The 24,710-nt window shown below is 57.0% G+C and overlaps 1 protein-coding gene across 8 annotated transcripts in view; it reads left to right on the forward strand.

Annotated features, from left to right (window-relative positions):
* The window catches only part of PRKN (parkin RBR E3 ubiquitin protein ligase), a 1,400,595-nt gene extending 1,376,402 nt beyond the window's left edge, over positions 1–24,193 (forward strand). For 7 of the 8 annotated variants that reach the window (XM_051855168.2, XM_051855165.2, XM_051855167.2 and 4 more), the window contains 2 exons: positions 1,701–1,818; positions 21,506–24,193. In XM_051855168.2, the coding sequence (XP_051711128.2) occupies positions 1,701–1,818; positions 21,506–21,618 (231 nt within the window). In that variant the 3' untranslated portion in view covers positions 21,619–24,193. The remainder of the gene's footprint in view (positions 1–1,700; positions 1,819–21,505) is intronic. The other variant, XR_011388432.1, reaches the window with a different exon arrangement.
* The last annotated feature ends 517 nt before the right edge of the window (positions 24,194–24,710 follow it).

The raw sequence follows: 24,710 nt of genomic DNA on the forward strand, positions 1-24,710 counted from the left end.
GGTGCTGTCCGTCGTCACCGTCTCGAGCTCCCGTTAGGGAAGTGTGGGACGTCCTGAATTCTGCCGCCGCCTCCTCGTCTCCTTTCATGTTCTTTACTGCTCTTCTCTCTCTCACCTGCTGTCTGGGGACTCCATCCGCTCCAGCTTCTAGTTCACCAATCTTCTCTCTGCTTGTATCTAATTCCCTGTGACCCGTCAGCTGAGTTTCTGATTACGTCTTGGGTTGGTTCTGAAAACACAGCCCCGGGGGCTGGAAACCAACGTGTCAGCATCTCTGGTTTGGGTTCTCACCCTTCCAGTCTCCCAACTGCTTGCTCTTTATTTCAAGTCACACAGCAGCTCCAGTGATGCTTGAGAATCGCGATGGCAAGGTAGCACAATCGTGTGTGTGTGCACAACAACTTTGATCCATAGAAAAACAGTATGACGTACTCCAGAGTCCACCAAGAGGGAAGCTCCCTATTGGGATGAATGTGTTTGCGATCTCTCCCTGGATCGCAAGGTGCTCAGGCTAAGTCCACACATGCACCAGGTGTGCCCGTGGTGTCCCATGCTCAAAGTCGGGGGAGGGGGTCTCAGTGTCCACACAGCTGAGCAGGTGCAGCATGGACATCTGCTACTGCCCCCTCCCCCACCCAGCCTTCTCCTTTTGGTGGTGTGTGGTCTCTTCTGCTTTAGCGACATGCCTGATCCCAGATAACTCGTGAGACTAGAGGTTTATGGGTCACAGTCCTGGAGGCCAGGGTGTCCAAGAGCAGGGTGCTGGCATCCGCTCAGCACGAGGTGAGGGAACACAGCAGAGGGGTCAGGGGGTGGGGCAGAGCAAGCTGCCAGCTCAGGCCTCAGACATCACATGAGGACCCCACCCTCACGACCCTGCCCCATCCTAGTCCCCCCCCCCCCCCCAAGGATCCCACCTCCGGATTCACACACAGACGTGGGGATTAAATTCCCAACACCGGGACATTTGGCGGGGGGGGGGGCCACAGCGCCACCACAGCAGATGTTCGGGGATGATCCAGTCCCGGGCGGCAGGAATGCCTCGGTGAGGCCCGGGAGCTCACTCTCTCCTGCTCTGCGTCTGTAAGGAAGTGAATTCCCGTAGCCCTGGACACCCGCCGTGCACCAGGACCTTTCTCATCCGTCTAAGGGAGGAGAGCATTCAGAGAGGCCAAGGAGTGCGTCCAGAGTCCCCACACATGTGGCGCTGGCTCCGCAGCCCACGGTCTCACCGTCTGGCTTCTCCGACCCCCACTGCCTTCCTCTGCCATCCGCTTGCTCTGGTGCCTGTCCCTGGGCTGGCAGCATCCGAGTTCCCCATTTTCCAGGGGCAAGAAGGAAGGCTTACAGATGTAGAAGAAAGATGCGGGGTCCCTCGGAGCCACATGCTCCCCGCCTTGGGGCTGTGGCCCACCTCGCACGCTCAGCGTGACGTGGACCCTGGCATGCCTACCGCACACCCGAGGAAGCCTTTCTCCCCCTAACTCCCGATGGCTGTCACTTCCAACAGAACCCCAGGATGGGGACCTCGCACTCTAGGACTGAGCCGTCTTCTCCTAGCTGGAAGGCCTGGGCCACGCGTGTCCACCAGCCACTCAGCACACCCGAGTTCCCTCATCTCCCTGTGCATCAGGGACCCCCCGCCCCGGCCCCAGTGGCATGGCTGTGGGTTCAAGCCCCTCCGTCTGTGTCCCCCGCAGGCCTACAGGGTGGACGAGAGAGCCGCGGAGCTCGCTCGCTGGGAAGAGGCCTCCAAGGACACCATCCAGAAAACCACCAAGCCCTGTCCGCGGTGCCACGTGCCGGTGGAGAAAAACGGTGAGTCCGGGATGCGTGGGCTCTTCCCGGGGAGGGCGAGCCGCAAGCCCGCAACCAGCAGGGGGCCCCGAGGGAGCTGTCGCGCAGGCGTCCGTCACGGGGACTTTGAAGCTGTATGGCCAGGCTGCACCGCTCAGTCCTCCCCACAGACCTTTTTACCCTCAGCTCCTCACCTGCGGGATGGAGATCAGAGCTGAGGCGGCCTCACTGGGGGTCGTCGGGAACACGTGACACTGGGCGTGTCGCTGTGCCTGGCAGAGAGAGTGCTCAAGTCACGCGCCTCTCCCTTAGCGCTCATCACTGATAGACACCTGGCCTCTGCTAGGCTGCCTGGGACTTCAGCTAGGGGAAGCTCCCAGTCCCGTGTCTGCCCTGTGCCCTCGGTGGTGTGCCAGTGTCCAGGGGTCTCCCAGGGGCCCGGGAGGCCGCCTGTCCCATCACTCTGACAGGTGACTCCCAGTTCTCAGACGTGCGTCGTGCACTTCCCGTGTCCTTGTTCCACTTCCCTCTGACTCCAGAGCGTCCAACCCTCACGGACGCCGCCAAGGGGGACCCCTGTCACTGTCACCGCACAGTGCACCTGAGTAGGCGAAGCGCTATAGAATTCCCTGGCCAAGAAACCTGCTTTGGTTTGGTTTAACCAAGCTCTTCCCAAATTCATGCGGCCACAAAATTCCTGCTGTTTTACACGGTGCACCTGTTACTCTCCCTTTGCCAGAACAGGCTATTTGGTCCTGAGTTTCCCCATCCCTGCCTTGTGCGAGGGTTTGGTGCCTTAGACTCTGAGTGTTTGTCATGCTTGGTTCCTGCATGCAAAAAATCCTTTGTATGAATGTGTTTACAAAAAGGACTTTTTCTTTCTTTTTTGAATTGGTTTTTATTATTATTATCATCATCATCATTAGAAAGACAGAGAGACAGATGTCTTCCATCTGCTGGTTCACTCCCCAAATGCCTGCAACAGCCATGGCTGGAGCAAGCCAAAGCCAGAAGCCCAGAACTCCGTCTGGGTCTCCCACACAGGGGGCAGGGACTCAGGTACCTGAGCCATCACCTGTTGCCTCACAGGGTGTGCGTTAGCAGGAAGCTGGCTTGGAAGCAGAGGAGCCAGGACTTGAACCAGAATCTCTGATATGGGATGCGGAAATCCCAAGGATAACTGTTGGCACCTGCTGGCCCCAGGACTTGGTCTTTCGCATCCTACCAAATGCTCTCCCACAGTGAGAATGTGCACTGACTGCTTGCAGACATCCCTGAATGAAATGAATTTGACTGGGCTCAGCCCAGAGACACATGGAGGTTCTGCCTTACGCAGCGAACAAGCCCAGAGGCCCCACATCCAGAGTCAGGCGGTGCCCTGACCCCACGGCAGCATCCCCCACAAGGGCCCCACCTCCCTTCCTGGCCCTGCACTCACAGGCGCCATCCTCATCAATGCCGGGGCCACCACAGCTGCAGGGAGGTGTGAGGGTCGTTAGACATCAGAGCCCTCCCGCTGCTGCCCGTGTGCTGGGGGGGGGGGGGCACGCTCTGCCCGGGAGGGAGATCAGAGTTGCTTGGTACTGACATCCCCGCTCGCCACATGCCTGCCCTGGATTGCAGCTGTGGCCACTTGTGTGCCGCCACACGTGTTTGTTTAAGCTGGCAGATTCCTGGACCTCTGACCAGGGTCCAGAATCTACAACTTGGCCCAGTGAGGACTCTGCGGCTGCCAGCACAGCCATGCTCTGGCCAGCGTCCCTTCAGGACATGGAGCTCTTTGCTCCTGCTCCCTCCAGACGCCGAAGCCCCGGCGGGCAGCACCCCGAGGGCTCCCGGGGGTGCACACACCATGCTCTCCCTGTGGCGAGGTCCTGACACCGTCTGCACGACACACCGTGGGGCCGTGAGCCACCTCATTCTCCAGCAAGTTCCTCTTCTCCCTTTCAGGCACTGCCGCCTTTGTCGCTGTCACTTTGGGGAGGCCGCCAGGAATGGGGCTCCTGGGCTCTGCCTTCTCACTGTGTCTCCTGGGTGGTCCCAGAGGCTTTTCCCAGTGTGCACTTTGGGGACCGAAATAGAATGTGGGCTCCAAGCCCCCACCTCTGTTGCGTGTCCCCACGTCTCTCGCCACCTCGTGCCTGTGGTCCATCTCAACGCCAGCTCTGTGCTCCGTAACCCGGGCTGCCTGTGCCACTCACCTTGCACCACTCAAGTGCCACCACGGCCCCCAGAAATGTGGCCCAGGGTTGCCACTATTCCTGGTCGCACAGAAATACTTAATGAGCAAGTTCATGGCTGTCAGGCAGACAATGGACATCTGTGAGGTTGGGAAGGGAATAAATACAGAAGCCAGGGTGGAGATATCGGACGTGGTGAAGCATAAGTGGTTAGCCGGGGAGCGGCTGTGGTCTCTTCCTTCCTCCCCGGTGACCTCGTCTCCGGCTCTGTGGCTGCCCTGGGCAGCCCTGTCGCCTTCCGCTGTCACCCTGTGGCCTTCCCAGCTCTGCAATGCTGAACAAATCTAAGCCCTAGCCTATTCTTGCCATACCCCCTTCACAGTGACCCTGACACCTTGCAGCAACCGTAGGTGCACCCGCGTCCATCCATCCTGGATGCTCCCAGGAGTTCAGAGCCATCACAGCCAGCGCTCATGTAGCCCTTTCTAAATGTGTGCATGGGGAGGTGGAGGATCCCCGACAGCAGCCACATCTAGCTCTTCCCGTGGTCTCCTTGTGGTATTAGCCACGCCCCCGGGGCGTGCTGACAAGAACGGGCTTGCTGTGCGGGATGCCAGGCTTGGTGGGGTCCCCAGCTCTGCATCAGCAGTCTCCTAAGGAGAGAGAATTTACCCCATGAGTCACGGTCACCCCCCGCACACTGGAGCGTTCTAAGGAAACCAGTGGCTGGCATGCTCCCGTAGGAGCAGAGGGCAGCAAGAGGGGATGAGGAGGAACGAGCTGCCCGGGCATGTGGGGGGAGAAGGGGCACAGGCTCCTCCCATAAGAGGGTGTGCCTCGGTTACAGCTGTCATTCATTTTCAAGAGATACGGGAGCTCAGAGGAATCGGCAAGCTAAATTTCCGCTCCGCGGTCTTGGACTTGTCGTTTGGTTTGTCTTAATGAAAACCTCAGAGTCGGGTAGGACAGCACGAGTTAGCACGGCTTCCCTGGAGTCCTGATGGCAGTGAGTGTCAGAAGACTTTGAGCTATTTCTGCTCTTTGACCCAGTAAGGCCGCTTCTGGAAATCTATCCTAAAGCAACCATCTGCCAGGCACAAGGTGCACACTCGCACACACATTTTAGGAAAAAACAGGCTAATGTCAACACGGTCCAGACTAGGGAAAACCCCAAGTCATCTACGTGCCGCGTGGCTCCATATGAGAAAGACAGGTTCATGCCGAAGTGGACCCGTGCTGATCGGCTGGGGCTCCGAGCACAGACTGCATTCCCACTGCCTGCCGGCACCTGCACCCTGCCCCTGCCACCTGCAGTGTGGCACTCGCTTGTGCAGGGGCTTGATAATGGTCCTTGTTCACGGGATCCGTGTGAGAGGACAGGTGAGCCCACCTCCCACGCTCACCACAGGGCTTGGTCCAGAGCCAGCTGCATCCAGCTGCTGCCAGTGAGGAAGTCGTAGGAGCCTGGCGGAGGTGCTCCCACTCTTTCCTGAGGGAGACGTTGGAGTTCCAAAACAGAGCAACACATGATGTCAGTTCTGAAACACACACACATGTATGTACATACACACATGCACATGTGTGCATACACGCATGTGCACGTATGTGCACACAAACTCATGGGTATACATACAAGCACATGCATGCACACATGCCATGCACACACATGCATATACACACACAAGAGGACTTCAAAAAGTTTGTGAGAAATGGAGCTAAAACTGCATAATTTGCCTGCATTTTTTTTTCAAGTACCTGCATGCACACACTTATGTTTATGTATACATGGAACAAATAGGAAGAGTTGAAAGAAAAAACAGAACAGGGTATCAGCACGTCACAGTGGCTACTTCTTGGCATAATGGGTCAAGGTTGAGTCCTTTTATTTTTATGCTTTTTGTCTGATATAAATGTGTGTGGTTTACAACTTGCCAAAAACCACGTAAACACAGGCAAGGCTCTGCCAGCAGAATGTGGAGGTCAGTGTCCCCTTCAATGCCCACCCACACGTCGCCCTCGCAACATCACACCCAGGAGAGGTGGGAGACTTCACCACGGGGGCCTCCTGTTAGCCCAGGCCCTGGGAGAGGAGACCCACATCCCTGAGCCAGACGGGCTGCTTCCGTTTTTCTCTCCAGGGAGCGATTCCGCTGGGTCCAGCATGTACCACTGGCTGGTGCAGAGCTCGTGGGGACACTTGAGACACCTTGCCTGTGGTGTGGCGCTCCTGATCCACAGCCCCGGCTCGTGGCTTTGTCAGAGTCCGCGGCCCCCTGACTCCGACCCGTATCCCCGCCGCTACCTCACCACCCATCCCTGACTCAGCTCCGACGGCCTCCTCAGTGTTGCAGGAGATTGTGTGCAGGACTCTCAGACCCCACATGTCCCACGCAGCATGGGAACTCCTCCCGGGAAAGCCGCTTCCTCCAGGGTGCCCTCCCAGGGAGCAGCGGCACCCAGGACCCAGCGCTCTGCAGCCGAAACCTGGGTCTGCTCCTTCGCCCCCAGCGCCATTGGTGCTGCCTCGGCCGTGCTCCGGGCATCGTTCTGAGACGTCTTAGAGGGACTTCAGCGATGCGGCAGTAGCACCCTCTTTCCTCATGTCGCTTACATCATAACTGGGCAGCCACTCAGTGTGTGTTGAAACAGCACACTCCTAAATGAAACGTATTAAGACAGAAGGGCCTTGAGTTCTCTCCTTATTTTCCACACATCTGTAACACTTCGTGATCTTTAAAACAAACCAAAAAGAAGAGGAAAATAGGGACTTTTATTTTTTATAAAGATTTTATTTAATAAGTATAAATTTCATGGGTACAGCTTTAGGAATATAGCAGTTCTTCCCCCTATACCTGCCCTCCCACCCCCACTCCCATCCCACCTCCTACTCCCTCTCCCATCCCATTCTTCATTAAAATTCATTTTTAATTGTCTTATATACAGATCAACTCTATACTAAGTAAAGATTTCAACAGTTTGCACCCACACAGACACACAAAGTATAAAGTACTGTTTGAAGACTAGTTTAACCATTAATTCTTATAGTACAACACATGAAGGACAGAGATCCTACATGGGGAGTAAGTGCACAGTGACTCCTGTTCTTGATTTAACAATTGACACTCTTATTTATGACGTCAGTAATCACCCGAGGCTCTTGTCATGGGCAGCCAAGGCTATGGAAGCCCTTGGTGTCCACAAACTCCATAGGTATTTAGACAAGGCCATAAGCAAAGTGGAAGTTCTCTCCTCCCTTCAGAGAAAGGTACCTCCTTCTTTGATGGCCTCTTCTTTCCAGTGGGATCTCACTCACAGAGAGCCTTCATATAGATCATTTTTTGCCACAGTGTTTTGGCTTTCCATGCCTAAAATGCTCTCAGGGGGTTTTAGCCAGATTCTGAGGCCAGAGTGCTCTTTAGGGCATTTGTCATTCTATGTGTCTTCTGTGTGGCCTGCTTTCCATGTTGGATCATTTTCCTTTTTGATTCTAACTATTGTTATTAGCAGACACCTGATCTTAAAATAGGGGCTTTTAAACCTGTCTAAATTATCCTAATACAAACACCTATAGTTACATAGTCATAAATATTTCAAATTAGTGGCCGCTCTCGTGCTAGGTTTATAATTGTAAAATGAGATAGTGCTGAAGCAATTAGTTGCGTAATTTGGCAAGAAAAAAAGGAATGAGGAGACAATGGGTGAAACTGAAGAACAGAGCACATTCAGTGTTATGTGGAATTCAAAGAAACTTCCTCCACTTGAATTACTTAGAGAACCCAGAAACAGTTCTGTACCTACAACGTCATACAAATAGCATCCTCTTAGCATCAGTCTTGGATCTACATCCCAGAAAACCGCTAGCAAGGAGGGGAGGGAGCAAGTATAGCACACACCAAGTGCGTCCTGAAACGGGCGGATGTTTGTCCCAGCGGTCAGGATGCCACTTGGGACACCCACGTCCCACATTGCAGCCCCTGGGTCCAAGTCCTATCCCCACTCTCACTTCCAGCTCCTGCCTGGGAGGCAGCAATAGCTCAAGTAGTTGGGTCACTGCCACCCGCGTGGAGACCCAGATGGAGTTCCAGAGTTCTGGCTTTGACCTGATCCAGCCCTGGCTGTTGCAGGCTTTGGGGGAGTAACCAGTGGATTTGGTCAATCTGTCTCTCTATTTCTCTCTCTCTCTCCCCTTCAAATGAATTCTGTGTGTGTGTATGTATATAATAGCTTTATTTTTTCCAAATGAAAAGTATATATGGCTTTAAAATGAGGTCCTCACAGAGGGGACTTTCTACCATGCTAGCAAGGCCCTGTTCTGGGGCTGCGAGAACACTGGAATCACTCAGATCTTGGTTATACCTCAGGCTCCACCATTTCAAGGCGCATCCCCTGGAGAACCGTCTTGAGCAGAGCGAGGCCCTCCCCCTCGTGTTTAGGATGGGTGGGGGGGGGCAGCACAGGTGTATACAGGGAGGGTAACCTCTAGTTTGAGGGGTGTGTGGGGCAGCACAGGTGTATACAGGGAGGGTAACCTCTAGTCTGAGGGGTGTGTGGGGCAGCACAGGTGTATACAGGGAGGGTAACCTCTAGTCTGAGGGGTGTGGGGCAGCACAAGTGTATACAGGGAGGGTAACCTCTAGTCTGAGGGGTGTGGGGCAGCACAGGTGTATACAGGGAGGGTAACCTCTAGTCTGAGGGGTGTGGGGCAGCACAGGTGTATACAGGGAGGGTAACCTCTAGTCTGAGGGGTGTGGGGCAGCACAGGTGTATACAGGGAGGGTAACCTCTAGTCTGAGGGGTGTGGGGGGGGACAGCACAGGTGTATACAGGGAGGGTAACCTCTAGTCTGAGGGGTGTGTGGGGCAGCACAGGTGTATACAGGGAGGGTAACCTCTAGTCTGAGGGGTGTGGGGCAGCACAGGTGTATACAGGGAGGGTAACCTCTAGTCTGAGGGGTGTGGGGGGGACAGCACAGGTGTATACAGGGAGGGTAACCTCTAGTCTGAGGGGTGTGGGGGGCAGCACAGGTGTATACAGGGAGGGTAACCTCTAGTCTGAGGGGTGTGGGGGGCAGCACAGGTGTATACAGGGAGGGTAACCTCTAGTCTGAGGGGTGTGGGGGGCAGCACAGGTGTATACAGGGAGGGTAACCTCTAGTCTGAGGGGTGTGTGGGGCAGCACAGGTGTATACAGGGAGGGTAACCTCTAGTCTGAGGGGTGTGGGGCAGCACAGGTGTATACAGGGAGGGTAACCTCTAGTCTGAGGGGTGTGTGGGGGGGCACAGGTGTATACAGGGAGGGTAACCTCTAGTCTGAGGGGTGTGGGGGGGGCAGCACAGGTGTATACAGGGAGGGTAACCTCTAGTCTGAGGGGTGTGGGGCAGCACAGGTGTATACAGGGAGGGTAACCTCTAGTCTGAGGGGTGTGGGGGGGGGACAGCACAGGTGTATACAGGGAGGGTAACCTCTAGTCTGAGGGGTGTGTGGGGCAGCACAGGTGTATACAGGGAGGGTAACCTCTAGTCTGAGGGGTGTGGGGCAGCACAGGTGTATACAGGGAGGGTAACCTCTAGTCTGAGGGGTGTGGGGGGGGCAGCACAGGTGTATACAGGGAGGGTAACCTCTAGTCTGAGGGGTGTGGGGGGGGGACAGCACAGGTGTATACAGGGAGGGTAACCTCTAGTCTGAGGTGTGTGGGGCAGCACAGGTGTATACAGGGAGGATAACCTCTAGTCTGAGGGGTGTGTGGGGCAGCACAGGTGTATACAGGGAGGGTAACCTCTAGTCTGAGGGGTGTGTGGGGCAGCACAGGTGTATACAGGGAGGGTAACCTCTAGTCTGAGGGGTGTGGGGCAGCACAGGTGTATACAGGGAGGGTAACCTCTAGTCTGAGGGGTGTGTGGGGGGGCACAGGTGTATACAGGGAGGGTAACCTCTAGTCTGAGGGGTGTGGGGCAGCACAGGTGTATACAGGGAGGGTAACCTCTAGTCTGAGGGGTGTGGGGGGGACAGCACAGGTGTATACAGGGAGGGTAACCTCTAGTCTGAGGGGTGTGGGGGGCAGCACAGGTGTATACAGGGAGGGTAACCTCTAGTCTGAGGGGTGTGGGGCAGCACAGATGTATACAGGGAGGGTAACCTCTAGTCTGAGGGGTGTGTGGGGCAGCACAGGTGTATACAGGGAGGGTAACCTCTAGTCTGAGGGGTGTGGGGGGCAGCACAGGTGTATACAGGGAGGGTAACATCTAGTCTGAGGGGTGTGTGGGGCAGCACAGGTGTATACAGGGAGGGTAACCTCTAGTCTGAGGGGTGTGGGGGGGGACAGCACAGGTGTATACAGGGAGGGTAACCTCTAGTCTGAGGGGTGTGGGGGGCAGCACAGGTGTATACAGGGAGGGTAACCTCTAGTCTGAGGGGTGTGGGGCAGCACAGGTGTATACAGGGAGGGTAACCTCTAGTCTGAGGGGTGTGGGGCAGCACAAGTGTATACAGGGAGGGTAACCTCTAGTCTGAGGGGTGTGGGGCAGCACAGGTGTATACGGGGAGGGTAACCTCTACTCTGAGGGGTGTGGGGCAGCACAGGTGTATACAGGGAGGGTAACCTCTAGTCTGAGGGGTGTGGGGGGGGCAGCACAGGTGTATACAGGGAGGGTAACCTCTAGTCTGAGGGGTGTGGGGCAGCACAGGTGTATACGGGGAGGGTAACCTCTAGTCTGAGGGGTGTGGGGGGGGCAGCACAGGTGTATACAGGGAGGGTAACCTCTAGTCTGAGGGGTGTGGGGGGGGCAGCACAGGTGTATACAGGGAGGGTAACCTCTAGTCTGAGGGGTGTGTGGGGCAGCACAGGTGTATACAGGGAGGGTAACCTCTAGTCTGAGGGGTGTGTGGGGCAGCACAGGTGTATACAGGGAGGGTAACCTCTAGTCTGAGGGGTGTGGGGGGGGCAGCACAGGTGTATACAGGGAGGGTAACCTCTAGTCTGAGGGGTGTGTGGGGCAGCACAGGTGTATACAGGGAGGGTAACCTCTAGTCTGAGGGGTGTGGGGGGGGCAGCACAGGTGTATACAGGGAGGGTAACCTCTAGTCTGAGGGGTGTGTGGGGCAGCACAGGTGTATACAGGGAGGGTAACCTCTAGTCTGAGGGGTGTGGGGGGCAGCACAGGTGTATACAGGGAGGGTAACCTCTAGTCTGAGGGGTGTGGGGCAGCACAGGTGTATACAGGGAGGGTAACCTCTAGTCTGAGGGGTGTGGGGGGCAGCACAGGTGTATACAGGGAGGGTAACCTCTAGTCTGAGGGGTGTGTGGGGCAGCACAGGTGTATACAGGGAGGGTAACCTCTAGTCTGAGGGGTGTGGGGCAGCACAGATGTATACAGGGAGGGTAACCTCTAGTCTGAGGGGTGTGGGGCAGCACAGGTGTATACAGGGAGGGTAACCTCTAGTCTGAGGGGTGTGGGGGGGGCAGCACAGGTGTATACAGGGAGGGTAACATCTAGTCTGAGGGGTGTGGGGCAGCACAGGTGTATACAGGGAGGGTAACCTCTAGTCTGAGGGGTGTGGGGGGGACAGCACAGGTGTATACAGGGAGGGTAACCTCTAGTCTGAGGGGTGTGGGGCAGCACAGGTGTATACAGGGAGGGTAACCTCTAGTCTGAGGGGTGTGTGGGGCAGCACAGGTGTATACAGGGAGGGTAACCTCTAGTCTGAGGGGTGTGTGGGGCAGCACAGGTATATACAGGGAGGGTAACCTCTAGTCTGAGGGGTGTGGGGCAGCACAGGTGTATACAGGGAGGGTAACCTCTAGTCTGAGGGGTGTGGGGCAGCACAAGTGTATACAGGGAGGGTAACCTCTAGTCTGAGGGGTGTGGGGCAGCACAGGTGTATACAGGGAGGGTAACCTCTAGTCTGAGGGGTGTGGGGGGGGACAGCACAGGTGTATACAGGGAGGGTAACCTCTAGTCTGAGGGGTGTGGGGCAGCACAGGTGTATACAGGGAGGGTAACCTCTAGTCTGAGGGGTGTGTGGGGGGGCACAGGTGTATACAGGGAGGGTAACCTCTAGTCTGAGGGGTGTGTGGGGCAGCACAGGTGTATACAGGGAGGGTAACCTCTAGTCTGAGGGGTGTGGGGCAGCACAGGTGTATACGGGGAGGGTAACCTCTAGTCTGAGGGGTGTGTGGGGGGGCACAGGTGTATACAGGGAGGGTAACCTCTAGTCTGAGGGGTGTGGGGGGGCAGCACAGGTGTATACAGGGAGGGTAACCTCTAGTCTGAGGGGTGTGGGGCAGCACAGGTGTATACAGGTAGGGTAACCTCTAGTCTGAGGGGTGTGGGGCAGCACAGGTGTATACAGGGAGGGTAACCTCTAGTCTGAGGGGTGTGGGGCAGCACAGGTGTATACAGGGAGGGTAACCTCTAGTCTGAGGGGTGTGTGGGGCAGCACAGGTGTATACAGGGAGGGTAACCTCTAGTCTGAGGGGTGTGTGGGGCAGCACAGATGTATACAGGGAGGGTAACATCTAGTCTGAGGGGTGTGTGGGGCAGCACAGGTGTATACAGGGAGGGTAACCTCTAGTCTGAGGGGTGTGGGGGGGGGCAGCACAGGTGTATACAGGGAGGGTAACCTCTAGTCTGAGGGGTGTGGGGCAGCACAGGTATATACAGGGAGGGTAACCTCTAGTCTGAGGGGTGTGGGGCAGCACAGGTGTATACAGGGAGGGTAACCTCTAGTCTGAGGGGTGTGGGGGGGGCAGCACAGGTGTATACAGGGAGGGTAACCTCTAGTCTGAGGGGTGTGTGGGGGGGCACAGGTGTATACAGGGAGGGTAACCTCTAGTCTGAGGGGTGTGTGGGGCAGCACAGGTGTATACAGGGAGGGTAACCTCTAGTCTGAGGGGTGTGGGGGGGCAGCACAGGTGTATACAGGGAGGGTAACCTCTAGTCTGAGGGGTGTGTGGGGCAGCACAGGTGTATACAGGGAGGGTAACCTCTAGTCTGAGGGGTGTGGGGGGGCACCACAGGTGTATACAGGGAGGGTAACCTCTAGTCTGAGGGGTGTGGGGGGGCAGCACAGGTGTATACAGGGAGGGTAACCTCTAGTCTGAGGGGTGTGTGGGGCAGCACAGGTGTATACAGGGAGGGTAACCTCTAGTCTGAGGGGTGTGGGGCAGCACAGGTGTATACAGGGAGGGTAACCTCTAGTCTGAGGGGTGTGTGGGGCAGCACAGGTGTATACAGGGAGGGTAACCTCTAGTCTGAGGGGTGTGGGGGGGGCAGCACAGGTGTATACAGGGAGGGTAACCTCTAGTCTGAGGGGTGTGTGGGGCAGCACAGGTGTATACAGGGAGGGTAACCTCTAGTCTGAGGGGTGTGGGGCAGCACAGATGTATACAGGGAGGGTAACATCTAGTCTGAGGGGTGTGTGGGGCAGCACAGGTGTATACAGGGAGGGTAACCTCTAGTCTGAGGGGTGTGGGGGGGGCAGCACAGGTGTATACAGGGAGGGTAACCTCTAGTCTGAGGGGTGTGTGGGGCAGCACAGGTGTATACAGGGAGGGTAACCTCTAGTCTGAGGGGTGTGGGGCAGCACAGGTGTATACAGGGAGGGTAACCTCTAGTCTGAGGGGTGTGGGGGGCAGCACAGGTGTATACAGGGAGGGTAACCTCTAGTCTGAGGGGTGTGGGGGGGGCAGCACAGGTGTATACAGGGAGGGTAACCTCTAGTCTGAGGGGTGTGGGGGGGGGGACAGCACAGGTGTATACAGGGAGGGTAACCTCTAGTCTGAGGGGTGTGGGGCAGCACAGGTGTATACAGGGAGGGTAACCTCTAGTCTGAGGGGTGTGTGGGGGGCAGCACAGGTGTATACAGGGAGGGTAACCTCTAGTCTGAGGGGTGTGTGGGGCAGCACAGGTGTATACAGGGAGGGTAACCTCTAGTCTGAGGGGTGTGGGGGGCAGCACAGGTGTATACAGGGAGGGTAACCTCTAGTCTGAGGGGTGTGGGGCAGCACAGGTGTATACAGGGAGGGTAACCTCTAGTCTGAGGGGTGTGGGGGGCAGCACAGGTGTATACAGGGAGGGTAACCTCTAGTCTGAGGGGTGTGTGGGGCAGCACAGGTGTATACAGGGAGGGTAACCTCTAGTCTGAGGGGTGTGGGGCAGCACAGATGTATACAGGGAGGGTAACCTCTAGTCTGAGGGGTGTGGGGCAGCACAGGTGTATACAGGGAGGGTAACCTCTAGTCTGAGGGGTGTGGGGCAGCACAGGTGTATACAGGGAGGGTAACATCTAGTCTGAGGGGTGTGGGGCAGCACAGGTGTATACAGGGAGGGTAACCTCTAGTCTGAGGGGTGTGGGGGGGGACAGCACAGGTGTATACAGGGAGGGTAACCTCTAGTCTGAGGGGTGTGGGGCAGCACAGGTGTATACAGGGAGGGTAACCTCTAGTCTGAGGTATGTGTGTGGGGCAGCACAGGTGTATACAGGGAGGGTAACCTCTAGTCTGAGGGGTGTGTGGGGGGGCACAGGTGTATACAGGGAGGGTAACCTCTAGTCTGAGGGGTGTGGGGGGGGCAGCACAGGTGTATACAGGGAGGGTAACCTCTAGTCTGAGGGGTGTGGGGCAGCACAGGTGTATACAGGGAGGGTAACCTCTAGTCTGAGGGGTGTGGGGGCAGCACAGGTGTATACAGGGAGGGTAACCTCTAGTCTGAGGGGTGTGTGGGGCAGCACAGGTGTATACAGGGAGGGTAACCTCTAGTCTGAGGGGTGTGTGGGGCAGCACAGGTGTATACAGGGAGGGTAACCTCTAGTCTGAGGGGTGTGGGGGGGCAGCACAGGTGTATACAGGGAGGGTAACCTCTAGTCTGAGGGGTGTGGGGCAGCACAAGTGTATACAGGGAGGGTAACCTCTAGTCTGAGGAGTGTGGGGCAGCACAGGTGTATACAGGGAGGGTAACCTCTAGTCTGAGGGGTGTGGGGGGGGACAGCACAGGTGTATACAGGGAGGGTAACCTCTAGTCTGAGGGGTGTGGGGCAGCACAGGTGTATACAGGGAGGGCAACCTCTAGTCTGAGGGGTGTGTGGGGCAGCACAGGTGTATACAGGGAGGGTAACCTCTAGTCTGAGGGGTGTGTGGGGCAGCACAGGTGTATACAGGGAGGGTAACCTCTAGTCTGAGGGGTGTGGGGCAGCACAGGTGTATACGGGGAGGGTAACCTCTAGTCTGAGGGGTGTGTGGGGGGGCACAGGTGTATACAGGGAGGGTAACCTCTAGTCTGAGGGGTGTGGGGGGGCAGCACAGGTGTATACAGGGAGGGTAACCTCTAGTCTGAGGGGTGTGTGGGGCAGCACAGGTGTATACAGGGAGGGTAACCTCTAGTCTGAGGGGTGTGGGGCAGCACAGGTGTATACAGGGAGGGTAACCTCTAGTCTGAGGGGTGTGGGGGGGGCAGCACAGGTGTATACAGGGAGGGTAACCTCTAGTCTGAGGGGTGTGTGGGGCAGCACAGGTGTATACAGGGAGGGTAACCTCTAGTCTGAGGGGTGTGAGGGCAGCACAGATGTATACAGGGAGGGTAACATCTTCTGGGGGTGTGTGGGGCAGCACAGGTGTATACAGGGAGGGTAACCTCTAGGTCCTGAGGGGTGTGGGGGGGGGCAGCACAGGTGTATACAGGGAGGGTAACCTCTAGTCTGAGGGGTGTGGGGCAGCACAGGTATATACAGGGAGGGTAACCTCTAGTCTGAGGGGTGTGGGGCAGCACAGGTGTATACAAGGAGGGTAACCTCTAGTCTGAGGGGTGTGGGGGACAGCACAGGTGTATACAGGGAGGGTAACCTCTAGTCTGAGGGGTGTGGGTGGGGGCAGCACAGGTGTATACAAGGGAGGGTAACCTCTAGTCTGAGGGGTGTGTGGGGCAGCACAGGTGTATACAGGGAGGGTAACCTCTAGTCTGAGGGGTGTGGGGGGGCAGCACAGGTGTATACAGGGAGGGTAACCTCTAGTCTGAGGGGTGTGGGGGGGGCAGCACAGGTGTATACAGGGAGGGTAACCTCTAGTCTGAGGGGTGTGGGGGGCAGCACAGGTGTATACAGGGAGGGTAACCTCTAGTCTGAGGGGTGTGGGGCAGCACAGGTGTATACAGGGAGGGTAACCTCTAGTCTGAGGGGTGTGTGGGGCAGCACAGGTGTATACAGGGAGGGTAACCTCTAGTCTGAGGGGTGTGGGGGGGCAGCACAGGTGTATACAGGGAGGGTAACCTCTAGTCTGAGGGGTGTGTGGGGCAGCACAGGTGTATACAGGGAGGGTAACCTCTAGTCTGAGGGGTGTGGGGCAGCACAGATGTATACAGGGAGGGTAACATCTAGTCTGAGGGGTGTGTGGGGCAGCACAGGTGTATACAGGGAGGGTAACCTCTAGTCTGAGGGGTGTGGGGGGGGCAGCACAGGTGTATACAGGGAGGGTAACCTCTAGTCTGAGGGGTGTGTGGGGCAGCACAGGTGTATACAGGGAGGGTAACCTCTAGTCTGAGGGGTGTGGGGCAGCACAGGTGTATACAGGGAGGGTAACCTCTAGTCTGAGGGGTGTGGGGGGGCAGCACAGGTGTATACAGGGAGGGTAACCTCTAGTCTGAGGGGTGTGGGGGGGGCAGCACAGGTGTATACAGGGAGGGTAACCTCTAGTCTGAGGGGTGTGGGGGGGGGACAGCACAGGTGTATACAGGGAGGGTAACCTCTAGTCTGAGGGGTGTGGGGCAGCACAGGTGTATACAGGGAGGGTAACCTCTAGTCTGAGGGGTGTGTGGGGGGCAGCACAGGTGTATACAGGGAGGGTAACCTCTAGTCTGAGGGGTGTGTGGGGCAGCACAGGTGTATACAGGGAGGGTAACCTCTAGTCTGAGGGGTGTGGGGGGCAGCACAGGTGTATACAGGGAGGGTAACCTCTAGTCTGAGGGGTGTGGGGCAGCACAGGTGTATACAGGGAGGGTAACCTCTAGTCTGAGGGGTGTGGGGGGCAGCACAGGTGTATACAGGGAGGGTAACCTCTAGTCTGAGGGGTGTGTGGGGCAGCACAGGTGTATACAGGGAGGGTAACCTCTAGTCTGAGGGGTGTGGGGCAGCACAGATGTATACAGGGAGGGTAACCTCTAGTCTGAGGGGTGTGGGGCAGCACAGGTGTATACAGGGAGGGTAACCTCTAGTCTGAGGGGTGTGTGGGGCAGCACAGGTGTATACAGGGAGGGTAACCTCTAGTCTGAGGGGTGTGGGGCAGCACAGGTGTATACAGGGAGGGTAACCTCTAGTCTGAGGGGTGTGGGGGGGGACAGCACAGGTGTATACAGGGAGGGTAACCTCTAGTCTGAGGGGTGTGGGGCAGCACAGGTGTATACAGGGAGGGTAACCTCTAGTCTGAGGGGTGTGTGGGGCAGCACAGGTGTATACAGGGAGGGTAACCTCTAGTCTGAGGGGTGTGGGGGGGGGCACAGGTGTATACAGGGAGGGTAACCTCTAGTCTGAGGGGTGTGGGGGGGGCAGCACAGGTGTATACAGGGAGGGTAACCTCTAGTCTGAGGGGTGTGGGGCAGCACAGGTGTATACAGGGAGGGTAACCTCTAGTCTGAGGGGTGTGGGGCAGCACAGGTGTATACAGGGAGGGTAACCTCTAGTCTGAGGGGTGTGTGGGGCAGCACAGGTGTATACAGGGAGGGTAACCTCTAGTCTGAGGGGTGTGTGGGGCAGCACAGGTGTATACAGGGAGGGTAACCTCTAGTCTGAGGGGTGTGGGGCAGCACAGGTGTATACAGGGAGGGTAACCTCTAGTCTGAGGGGTGTGGGGCAGCACAAGTGTATACAGGGAGGGTAACCTCTAGTCTGAGGGGTGTGGGGCAGCACAGGTGTATACAGGGAGGGTAACCTCTAGTCTGAGGGGTGTGGGGGGGGGACAGCACAGGTGTATACAGGGAGGGTAACCTCTAGTCTGAGGGGTGTGGGGCAGCACAGGTGTATACAGGGAGGGTAACCTCTAGTCTGAGGGGTGTGTGGGGCAGCACAGGTGTATACAGGGAGGGTAACCTCTAGTCTGAGGGGTGTGTGGGGCAGCACAGGTGTATACAGGGAGGGTAACCTCTAGTCTGAGGGGTGTGGGGCAGCACAGGTGTATACAGGGAGGGTAACCTCTAGTCTGAGGGGTGTGTGGGGGGCACAGGTGTATACAGGGAGGGTAACCTCTAGTCTGAGGGGTGTGGGGGGGCAGCACAGGTGTATACAGGGAGGGTAACCTCTAGTCTGAGGGGTGTGGGGGGGCAGCACAGGTGTATACAGGGAGGGTAACCTCTAGTCTGAGGGGTGTGGGGCAGCACAGGTGTATACAGGGAGGGTAACCTCTAGTCTGAGGGGTGTGGGGCAGCACAGGTGTATACAGGGAGGGTAACCTCTAGTCTGAGGGGTGTGTGTGGCAGCACAGGTGTATACAGGGAGGGTAACCTCTAGTCTGAGGGGTGTGTGGGGCAGCACAGATGTATACAGGGAGGGTAACATCTAGTCTGAGGGGTGTGTGGGGCAGCACAGGTGTATACAGGGAGGGTAACCTCTAGTCTGAGGGGTGTGGGGGGGGCAGCACAGGTGTATACAGGGAGGGTAACCTCTAGTCTGAGGGGTGTGGGGGGCAGCACAGGTGTATACAGGGAGGGTAACCTCTAGTCTGAGGGGTGTGGGGCAGCACAGGTATATACAGGGAGGGTAACCTCTAGTCTGAGGGGTGTGGGGCAGCACAGGTGTATACAAGGAGGGTAACCTCTAGTCTGAGGGGTGTGGGGGACAGCACAGGTGTATACAGGGAGGGTAACCTCTAGTCTGAGGGGTGTGGGGGGGCAGCACAGGTGTATACAGGGAGGGTAACCTCTAGTCTGAGGGGTGTGTGGGGCAGCACAGGTGTATACAGGGAGGGCAACCTCTAGTCTGAGGGGTGTGGGGGGGCAGCACAGGTGTATACAGGGAGGGTAACCTCTAGTCTGAGGGGTGTGGGGGGGCAGCACAGGTGTATACAGGGAGGGTAACCTCTAGTCTGAGGGGTGTGGGGGGGCACAGGTGTATACAGGGAGGGTAACCTCTAGTCTGAGGGGTGTGGGGCAGCACAGGTGTATACAGGGAGGGTAACCTCTAGTCTGAGGGGTGTGTGGGGCAGCACAGGTGTATACAGGGAGGGTAACCTCTAGTCTGAGGGGTGTGGGGGGGGCAGCACAGGTGTATACAGGGAGGGTAACCTCTAGTCTGAGGGGTGTGGGGCAGCACAGGTGTATACAGGGAGGGTAACCTCTAGTCTGAGGGGTGTGTGGGGCAGCACAGGTGTATACAGGGAGGGTAACCTCTAGTCTGAGGGGTGTGGGGGCAGCACAGGTGTATACAGGGAGGGTAACCTCTAGTCTGAGGGGTGTGTGGGGCAGCACAGGTGTATACAGGGAGGGTAACCTCTAGTCTGAGGGGTGTGTGGGGCAGCACAGGTGTATACAGGGAGGGTAACCTCTAGTCTGAGGGGTGTGTGGGGCAGCACAGGTGTATACAGGGAGGGTAACCTCTAGTCTGAGGGGTGTGGGGGCAGCACAGGTGTATACAGGGAGGGTAACCTCTAGTCTGAGGTGTGTGGGGCAGCACAGATGTATACAGGGAGGGTAACATCTAGTCTGAGGGGTGTGTGGGGCAGCACAGGTGTATACAGGGAGGGTAACCTCTAGTCTGAGGGGTGTGGGGGGGGGCAGCACAGGTGTATACAGGGAGGGTAACCTCTAGTCTGAGGGGTGTGGGGCAGCACAGGTGTATACAGGGAGGGTAACCTCTAGTCTGAGGGGTGTGTGGGGCAGCACAGGTGTATACAGGGAGGGTAACCTCTAGTCTGAGGGGTGTGGGGCAGCACAGGTGTATACAGGGAGGGTAACCTCTAGTCTGAGGGGTGTGGGGGGGCAGCACAGGTGTATACAGGGAGGGTAACCTCTAGTCTGAGGGGTGTGGGGGGGGCAGCACAGGTGTATACAGGGAGGGTAACCTCTAGTCTGAGGGGTGTGGGGGGGCAGCACAGGTGTATACAGGGAGGGTAACCTCTAGTCTGAGGGGTGTGTGGGGCAGCACAGGTGTATACAGGGAGGGTAACCTCTAGTCTGAGGGGTGTGGGGGCAGCACAGGTGTATACAGGGAGGGTAACCTCTAGTCTGAGGGGTGTGGGGCAGCACAGATGTATACAGGGAGGGTAACATCTAGTCTGAGGGGTGTGTGGGGCAGCCCAGGTGTATACAGGGAGGGTAACCTCTAGTCTGAGGGGTGTGGGGGGGGGCAGCACAGGTGTATACAGGGAGGGTAACCTCTAGTCTGAGGGGTGTGGGGCAGCACAGGTGTATACAGGGAGGGTAACCTCTAGTCTGAGGGGTGTGTGGGGCAGCACAGGTGTATACAGGGAGGGTAACCTCTAGTCTGAGGGGTGTGGGGCAGCACAGGTGTATACAGGGAGGGTAACCTCTAGTCTGAGGGGTGTGGGGGGGCAGCACAGGTGTATACAGGGAGGGTAACCTCTAGTCTGAGGGGTGTGGGGGGGGCAGCACAGGTGTATACAGGGAGGGTAACCTCTAGTCTGAGGGGTGTGGGGGGGGGACAGCACAGGTGTATACAGGGAGGGTAACCTCTAGTCTGAGGGGTGTGGGGCAGCACAGGTGTATACAGGGAGGGTAACCTCTAGTCTGAGGGGTGTGTGGGGCAGCACAGGTGTATACAGGGAGGGTAACCTCTAGTCTGAGGGGTGTGTGGGGCAGCACAGGTTTATACAGGGAGGGTAACCTCTAGTCTGAGGGGTGTGGGGCAGCACAGGTGTATACAGGGAGGGTAACCTCTAGTCTGAGGGGTGTGTGGGGGGGCACAGGTGTATACAGGGAGGGTAACCTCTAGTCTGAGGGGTGTGGGGGGGGCAGCACAGGTGTATACAGGGAGGGTAACATCTAGTCTGAGGGGTGTGTGGGGGGCAGCACAGGTGTATACAGGGAGGGTAACCTCTAGTCTGAGGGGTGTGGGGGGCAGCACAGGTGTATACAGGGAGGGTAACCTCTAGTCTGAGGGGTGTGGGGGGGGCAGCACAGGTGTATACAGGGAGGGTAACCTCTAGTCTGAGGGGTGTGTGGGGCAGCACAGGTGTATACAGGGAGGGTAACCTCTAGTCTGAGGGGTGTGGGGCAGCACAGGTGTATACAGGGAGGGTAACCTCTAGTCTGAAGGGTGTGGGGCAGCACAGGTGTATACAGGAAGGGTAACGTCTATGCAGCATCTACCTGCTGTGCTTCCATTCAGTCGTCCCCTAACCCACGTCCTGACTTCAGAGCTGCGTCCAGAACCTTCTCATTTGTCGCTCGTGGCTCAGGTGCCCTCTGCCACTGCCTCACCTGCGATCACCCACTCAGAAAGAGATTTCCCATCTGGCGCGTTGGCGTGGGAGTGAGCCCCTCCCAACACACGCCGTCTGTGACCCCAGCGGGCTGTGTCCTTTGTCCCCACAGGAGGATGCATGCACATGAAGTGTCCGCAGTCCCAGTGCCGGCTTGAGTGGTGCTGGCACTGCGGCTGCGAGTGGAACCGCACCTGCATGGGCGACCACTGGTTCGACGTGTAGCCGGGCCGGTGACTGGAGGAGCACGGCGTCCTGCCTTCGTCCACGGCGCCTGCCTTTTACACACACGCACACACACATGTGCGCACACGTGCACACCCTCACACCCCCATGTGCACAAACCCCAATGTGCACACACACCCATGTGTGCACACGTGCACACCCTCACACCCCCATGTGCACTCACATGTAGATGCACACACGCACACACCCATGTGCACACACACACGTGCACACCCTCACACACCCTTGTGCACACACATAGATACGCACACATGCACACACACCCATGTGCACACACACGCCGACGCATACACACACGTACCCACCCACACTCACGTTCTTTCTATAGCAGCATGTAGCAGCTCCTGGTCCCGGTGACCACGTCCTGCTGACGAGGTATCGTCAGGCCTCAGGATCACGTGGCTGCCGGAGCACAGATTAGAGAGAGTGCAGAGGGGGAGGCGGCTATCGCGAGAGGGTCATCTTGGACAGAAAGGCTGTGGGTGACAGAAATTACATTTCCTGCGTTGGGCTGTCAGCGATCACCATGAAGGAAAGTCGTCCCGGGGACTGCTTGCCCGGGCTCTCTGTGACACGGGCTGTGGCGCAATCTCAAACACACACTCATGGCTTTGAGAGCAGTGTTCTCATTTCAGTCTTCACACAGTCTGTTCCCAGAGAACCCCAGGCAATAGTCAAAAACATCTGTTTACCCCCAGAAGCCTATCTTTACAAATTACACTGATGACACACCAACGGCGGAGAATCGACCTTCCAGCTCGGTGAGGAGTTCTGGAAGTTCCTTTGTGGAATGTTTAAAGGGCAGGAAAGAAGTCAAAACTTAACAATCTTTCCTTCACTCCATTACTGGCGGCTTTAGAAAGAATTGTCACAAAATGCAGAGTGTGGTCCGAGGCCTCACTGTGCACGTAGTGTGCCCACGGAGGGGACGCTGTCCGGAGCTCTTTCCTATTCAGCACCAACAGACATGCAGGCCAGTAGTCAGACTCTTTCAAGAAGAGCCCTTCTGGGGCTGTCAACACGCACAGGTGCCCATGGCTCCCGGTCAGAAGGGCCCACACTGCCCCCTGGAGGCCCGCCCTGTCCCTGTGCACACCTGCCTTGTCCCCATGCACACCCGTGCTGTCCCATGCACACCCGCACTGTCCCCATGCACACACCCGCCCTGTCCCCATGCACACCCACGCTGTCAACATGCACAGGTGCCCATGGCTCCGGGTCAGAAGGGCCCACACTGCCCTCTGGAGGCCCGTCCTGTCCCCGTGCACGCCTGCCTTGTCCCCATGCACACCCGCCCTGTCCCCATGCACACCCTGTCCCCATGCACACCCACCCTGTCCCCGTGCACATCCGCCCTGTCCCCGTGCACACCCTGTCTTCATGCACACCCTGTCCCCATGCATACCCTGTCCCCATGCACACCCTGTCCCCGTGCACACACCCGCCCTGGCCCTGTGCACACCCTGTCCCTATGCACACCCACACTGTCTCTGTGCACACCCCGTGGGTTCCTCCAGGGACAGTCCTCTCTCAGGACTGTAAACACACACTCGATCCTGCCTGTTTACATGGATCGAACCCAAGTCTTGATCATATTTTAGGTTTTTGTGGTTTTTTTTTTTTTTTTTTTTTGAGGCATTTGTAACACATCTGAAGGGTCTACACGGACATGGCACTCCTCATTTTCCCTGATTGAGAAGGGCTGCCCTGCACGGCTCTGCCTGGCTGCCCAGAGAGGTGGCAGGCATGGCTGACACGTACTGAGGTCCCTTTTGGGTAGGGCCCTGGGTAGACACAGCGCCACGGGCCTTGCTGCGGGCACTCTCCAGGTCTTGCCTTCAGGACATCTCAGCCCACCTCATCCATTTCTCCCTGCCATGCGGGGACAATCCCGCCTGCCCCCAGCAGCGTGTCTCAGCAGCGTGGACAATCCATGTGGCTTCACCCACCAGGAAACCCCACTACAGCCACACAAGGGTCAGGCAGCATAGGGGCTGCAGGGGAATGGGGGAGACAGCAGGGTCTGTGTGGCCACTGGGCCTGGTCCCCGGACTCCACCACAGACAGAGCCCCGCCTTTTGTCACCAGCAATCCCAGACAGCCACGAGTCCTTACACTGGCCCTGGACGTGACAAATCATGCACGACCCTGGGTCACGCACACAGCACTTCTGTCACCATGGCCTTTCTGTCTGAGATGACCCTTTCGCAATAGCCGCCTCCCCCTCTACTGTGGGGGCCGGGTTCAGGAGCGGCTGGGCCATCCGGGGTGGCCTCTTGTCCCTGCCTGGTGGTGAGATTCTTCTCTTCCATCCCCTTCACAATGGACAGTGATGCTTAAAATAACTGCGAGAGAAAGGCCGCCACTGTCCGTGAGCACGAATCGCACACAATAGGAGTGTTTTCCGTGAGCGTGGAAGCTGTGCCAGACTGCGAATGCATCAGAACAGAAACAGAGTATCTGCGGTAGAATCTTTATCTGAAATGTGTGATGAGATTTCTGATGGCTGTGTCGAAGGTTGCACTCAAACTGACAATAAAAGAGCATCCAAAGAGCTTGGAGTCATCTTTGAAGATTTGTTTTCGACCTGCGTTGCCGGGGTGGGAGGCGTGTGGCCCCAGGGGCCTTGTTCTCGGCCTGGAAGAACTGCCTGGGGACAAGACGGCCATCTGTATCCCTGTTCTCAGCTCCGATCCCGCCGGGTGGGTTTCTATATTTAAAATGAGGTTATCACAATTTGAAAGCAAATCTTTGCTCAAAATACCTGACGGGTACTTTTGCCTAAAACGAGCGAACTTCTCTCATAAACGCTGGCGGGGCTTGCTGTCCTGGCGTTTGGGGACACTTTGGCGACTTCGCGTTGCTCTCAACACAGGTGCATTGATGCTGCATTTTCATGTATATTTAGCAGCCACACATTGTTACTGTCACAGCCCACATTGGAGTGATCTGGAATGGAACATTATTTTTTTTTTAATTTTTATGTTGTTGATTTGAAAGGCAGAGAGACCAGGAAAGAGGGAGAGAGCGCGCTCCTGTCTGCTGGTTTCAGTCCCCAAATGCCCACAACA

The sequence above is a fragment of the Oryctolagus cuniculus genome, chromosome 5 (genome assembly GCF_964237555.1).
Source record: "Oryctolagus cuniculus chromosome 5, mOryCun1.1, whole genome shotgun sequence".
Lineage (NCBI taxonomy): Eukaryota > Metazoa > Chordata > Mammalia > Lagomorpha > Leporidae > Oryctolagus > Oryctolagus cuniculus.